General features: G+C 39.0%; 1 protein-coding gene across 2 annotated transcripts in view; it reads left to right on the top strand.

Moving 5' to 3' along the window:
* Positions 1-2238: 2238 nt before the first annotated feature.
* The window catches only part of LOC135219572 (polycystin-1-like protein 2), a 444330-nt gene continuing 440568 nt past the window's right edge, over positions 2239-6000 (top strand). Inside the window, exon 1 of one of the 2 annotated variants that reach the window (XM_064256448.1) lies at positions 2239-2370. In XM_064256448.1, coding sequence (XP_064112518.1) covers positions 2349-2370 — 22 coding nt within the window. In that variant the 5' untranslated portion in view covers positions 2239-2348. Of the gene's footprint in view, positions 2371-4078; positions 4281-6000 lie in introns of those variants that run through there. The other variant, XM_064256449.1, reaches the window with a different exon arrangement.

Below are 6000 nucleotides of genomic sequence, written 5' to 3'. Positions count from 1 at the left end.
AATAATTTAATGAATGAAGCTGAAACTGTGTTCCTGTAAATAGTAGGGACCATATCAGTCTGATTCCTGTTCATGGCCTAGTTATGACCAGTATATTGCTTTTATACAATGCACAGTAATGTGGATTACTACGAAATAGCATTTGTCAATAGAAATCCGTAGTGTAAGCCTACTCCCTCTCTCTATTTTCCCCTACAAACAGGTCAGATACCATCATTTTTACCATCTTGTATCTTGTTTGATTCATCCCGTGAGTTATCGCAACCCTTTATAAATGGCTTTAAACATACATTTTCAAGTATAAAATTTAGAAATTCGCGATGTGAAAATATTATTTACCAAGAGGGAGACGCCAATAACGCATATATTTCATGGTGTAACTCATTTGAAGAATATATTGTTGTTAAATTAGTGTTGTATTATGTTTAGATATATCTGACTTAAATGTATATGTCATACAAGCCGTAAGCTGTGAAATTGAGAAGAAAGTATTTCTTCGGCATCGTGACTGGCGGCAGTAATGGATATAGGACTGAGGAGAGAGCTCAAAGGCGTGGCTTGTGACGTCATGGATCAGCTCTACGCGCTTTGATTGGTCCTAATTTTCCCCATCCCTAAACTCTTCCAGACTTGGGAAATATGCAGTCGGGAGGGCCACCTGAGTGGATGTAAGCATTCCAATTTGCTTTAAGCCCTGGCAGCAGAAAGAGCTCTGGCATGAGGCGGGCCTATATGTAAAGGACCAAGTTTGTATAGTTATGAAAAATACAATTTACTTTTAAAAAATTGTGATTTGTTCCTACACGATATACAAATCCTCGATCCTTTACATTAGGCAGACTCACTGATTGGTGGGAGGAATCTGAGTAAGCCTCTATGAACTGATTGGTGTTCAGCCAACCTACGGTCCCTTTCCTGGTCGTAAGAGCAAGGTAAGGGATCTAGCCTCGGTTCAACTGATCAGAGTATAAGGACTGCAAGATCAATGAGCAGACCTCTGGACCATTTCATGTAAGGGAGGAAACGTGACCTAATATGAAAAAGCAATCAAAAACCATACTGTCGGAGACTTGTACTACAGGCAACCTCCAGTCAACGGCAGGGGTTCCATTCCTGTGGGCCCGACGCTTTGCGAAAATCGCCTCTAACCGAAATTCAAAAGTCTACGAGTGTCACAATCCCCTTTATGGTGCCTTAGAATTGCTAATGATGCCTTGGACAGTGTCACAGCCAGATATTTTGCCCTAATATGTACTAACTCTTTATTAAAAATGTGGAATTTCATTTGTCTAATCATTTACTATAGTCTGCCTGGTAGTAATACAAATTGTTAATGTCAGATTCAATTAACTTACTGGTAAACCTTGAGAGAGAGAGAGTCCCATTTTTCAGACTGCTAACGTTTCCTCCATTTCTTTATTCATCATATCTAATAGTTAAATCAGTTAAAAAGGAAATGAGAATGATAAACGTACTGTTAGTAACATTATAATCACTGCTTCAACGCTCCAGCCATAAACAATTGTACGATAACAGTGGTTTTGCTACAACAACTGAACCAAATCATATAACAATGTTTTGCTTGCGTTTCAGCCATCGTATGATAGTGAAAAATTATCGTAATTATGTTACAAATGACGTTAAGTAAAATAGGACTTAAATATTTTTGCATTATAACTATATTTGATAAGGAAAAAATATAGGCAATGAAACATAGTTTACTCATCATTTAACGACGTACTTGTTTTACGACAACTCGGAGTTACGACGACAACCTGGAGAAAAACCATAAAATGAAAATAACAAAAAAACTGCCAATGGTGGCCAAGAGAAAGACTATTCATGCCAATAATCTAGCCTAGCCTAGGTTTTGAAAACCTTGAAATCTATGGCTAAAACAACAAATAAGGCTTTAATATACTTTGTCAAGAAAAGCATTACAGTTAAACCTCTTAGTTTGCATTCTATGGTCTAGGAACTTCCCGGGTTGGCTTGATTCAGCCTCCATTAGTTCGTTGTGCGGCTGAACGTTGGTTTACAACTTCAAGACAACAAAAATTATGCCATATCTCCTTGGTTTTAGTAAGAATAATTCTTAGTAACGAAAAGAAAATGTGTGAATTCTTGGTAATGAAAAGAATTTTTTTTATATTAAATTGAAAGATATATATCTTTTTAAATATTCCACTTGAGAAGTCTCTACCAAGTCAAACCTTTTAATCAAACCAATGAGACATTTGGCATGCACGAATTCCTTACTCATAGTATGCTTGAAAGACTTACATGTGATACAGTTTGATGACTTTTTATACAACTGTGTATTTACATACGTATTCGATGTGTCACCCATGAGATCAGATGATACTAGAGGTAAGAAGTGCAAGCGTAAATTGTTATAAATTCTATAAACTGCTTATCCCCATAGCATAGCGAATAGTTTAGTGTTCACTTTCCTCAATAGATGGCAGTGTGCTTTGTTTACTTTTTGACGGCAACATTGAAATGCCCCGTGATCGCCGAAATTCATTCAAAATTTCCATCTCACTATCCTCTGCAATAAATGTAAAAGATGAAGAAACTAATAGTGATAATTATGAAATACCAAATTTAGAGGTAGATCTAGGGTACTTATCCGCGGCGGCCTAAACTATGGAATTTTAAGTAATATTTATTTAGACTACTGTAATTAGGCTAAACCCCCAGGGCCAAGTACTAAACAGCAAAATACATTGGGAGCCCCAATCCCTGGTGGATGTCGTATCAGCGGTTACGTTCCTTGCCGTCTGTGCGGACTGCTTCTGTAGAAATACCAATTTAGAATATGGAAGTCTGCTAAATAGCTATTGTACAGATTCTGAGAAAAGTTTAGTACTATTGACTTACTAGTAGGCTAAGCTACCTCGGGAATATAGGATAAACGTGTTAAATTAAGTACACTATTTTAAAGAAAATTATACATTATAATGATCAAGTTAAAATATATGAGTAATAAAATGATATAAAGCGATGTAAGAACTTTGTCAAGTAGTACGCTATGTCAGAAACTGGTTCTGTGTATACTGTGCATGAAAATCAATGCTATTAGGTAGTCGAAATAAAGAGAATAACATGTTTAATGACGAATTCGTTTAACAACGTGGTCGTTGGAATGGAACACCGTCGTTAAACGAGGAGTTTGGTTATCTACGGTTCACGTACCCTGGGGTGCTAGGGCTACCAGACGGAACGGCCTTGGACGCAGTATCCAGTACTCACCCCACGGGGATCAAAGTATTATATACCCATTTCTATATTCACCTTACGGTGACTGGTGTTTAGTACTATAAATATACTAATAGCACCTCGGTGTAAGCAACGCACCAATTTGACTTCGCTTTGCTCACCTGTTAAATGGCGTTCCGCTTTCTTCCATTATTGTAGTTATCAGCTGCACAACGTTATGTCATGAAGATAATGAACATGGAATATCACATGACACAGCAAGTGCATACTTAATTTCCGCTGCTCCCTGATTGATTTATTTGGTGTCACTCAGTCTCACTGCACAACTACAAATCCACAAGGTTCTGACTTCTGAACGCCTCCTTAGTGCAGGAGACTGATGGCAGCGCATTAGACTATCTGTCATCCTCTCACTGCAAGTGAAACATTCCAAGTTTTGCTATGCCCTGTGCGCCCCCCCCCCCCCCCCCCCCCCCCACCTGTCAAGGTTAATTTTTCGGCGACAGTCCGACAGACCATTGAAACAACGTCCGGAAAGAGTCGCCTCTTGACGCATTTTTAAAATTTCAATATTGTAGGCTAGAATTGCGTTTCTTATTAATTTTTTTCCCAATAATATATCATGTCCTAGGTATTTCCGTGAAATTCGTGTCTAATGTCCACATTTCACCGTTAAAGAACTGTTTACGCTACGAATTCTGTCACTATCAGGAATTCAGAATATCAAGGTATTAACCACCTTGCAGGATCCAAAGAAGGACTGGACCCTCATTCTGGTCCACCTATCTATCGAAGTACTGTGTCTTGGACGTTGGCATCCTGGTCACTTTAATCTAATGTGGACTACAGAACTTTTCCCAGGGTCAAAACAGTCACCCTGAAGTTACGAAGTAGTCTAAAGTTGAGAATCTTCACGGGATCATTGTTGTTTCCGGTGAAGTGACCAACAAGAAGTGGTTGCCCATCAAATTAGTAGATAATTTACGCAACCGAAATATTGGAAGACCCATAAATTCTGCAACTTCATTACAATTGGGACGATTGTGACGATCATGCAGGTGATATTCTATACATGCTATAGGTGGATATACCTACTTACGGCAATTGCTATTTTAGCTTTCACATTAACGTGGTTAAGAATGCCTGAACTCCCAGCACTGGTCCTGTTGTTGTTGTTTAAGATTAAGCTGGCCTTGTGCCAGCACGGGCTCTTGCTCACAGAGCAGCCCGTAACTGGTCCTGTCAGGATGTTATTCTTCCTTGGTGTCCAAAGTGGCGGATACCAACGTAAACCTCGAGTAGGCCTTTAGTGAACCTTGGCCGGGATGCTTAGGCTAATAAGACCTAACCTGGCTTCTGTAGACCTTCTTTGATTCCTAACCAAGTACAGGAAAGTGTAGCTATTCCCGATGTTATCTTGTGGTTTCCCCTTGACCTAGGCTTGCATATAGCTAGGTACTATAGAATAGTTATGGATGATCCCAGTCAGACATATGGGTTTTTGAGCTGGTTCAAACCAGAAATAGTAAGACAGTTGCATGGATGCAATCCCACCAACTGTTTCTACCCGTACTTGGCCAAACCTCTAACGCCAGCACCTATTCTGACCTAAAAGTGGAGAGTATAGTACTGGGATGTATCCTAAACTAGCCTTCCTGAAGCTAATCAAACCTGGGCTTTACCTGCCTTGGGGCTTTCTGTAAATCTTCTCTGGTTAGCCTGACCTGAAGAACCATATGCCTCATAAAATATAGTGACACACAACCTAATCTCACTTTCCCCACTCCAACCCCAACTGGCCAGGGGGTGCTTTACCTCCCCTAGACCCCCCAAAAAATGGCCGTAACCAGTCCCAGTTGGCAACTGGCGGGAATTAGGCCGCACAACTACATAAAGTAAAATTTTACCACTCAAAGAATGTTCCAACCTGTGAGGTTGGGACCATTAGCCTCTCAGATTAGTGCCATGTCAAAAAAAATTATCAACTGAGGCTTGGAAAGTGATGCACATCTAAACATTTTAACTGATAAATACGTACTTTCCTCCCATAGTTCTTGTGGGGAACCACAAAATGACCATCATTTAACTATTAAATTTTCATGTATGAGATTTTGCATTGGCCATGAATTAAGCTGGCCCTTGAAACATCATTATGGTACTTTTTAACTTATGATTAGAAGTCCTTGTTTTCAAGTGAAAGCCTTGTAAATGTATATAATTACCAAGATATGCTCCACCAAGCTTATCATAGCAAGGATTCTGTGCCAGCATTTTGCAAGTCTGAAACATTATTTATGTATGTTTCCACTCGCCCACCTGCCTAGTCCTTGCCACAGTAACAGAAAGCAAGTGCATTTTAACTACATTTCATGGACCAAAAATGAGAATGATTGCCCTGTTTGCTGCAATAGTTAGGATGGGTCAATCCCAGCTCCAATAAATGTATCAGAATTTGACAGATACTATAGGTATGTTTGTATGATTGGAAGTATTCTTTTATCCTTTATTAGGTAGTCATATTCTTTCATTTGGATCTAAGGTTTTGTAGTGACAACCGTATCGAAAATAGTGCGAAGAATGTGAAAATTTGAGGCTTAGCTGTTATTACAATTACATTCATTATCTAGAAAAAGTGGCTAGTAGATTCTATAAATATTTCAAATTGCTTTTATGTTCATGTCATGTGAGTACATAACTTGACTACCCTAAGTTTGTATTTGTCCTTATGTTTTGCAATTTAAGAGAGTGAGGCCTCTGATAAGGAGTGTACGTACTAGT

Source organism: Macrobrachium nipponense, chromosome 1, assembly GCF_015104395.2.
Source record: "Macrobrachium nipponense isolate FS-2020 chromosome 1, ASM1510439v2, whole genome shotgun sequence".
NCBI lineage: Eukaryota > Metazoa > Arthropoda > Malacostraca > Decapoda > Palaemonidae > Macrobrachium > Macrobrachium nipponense.
The sequence above is the reverse complement of the archived record's forward strand: the minus strand, read 5'-3'. Positions and strand labels throughout refer to the sequence as shown.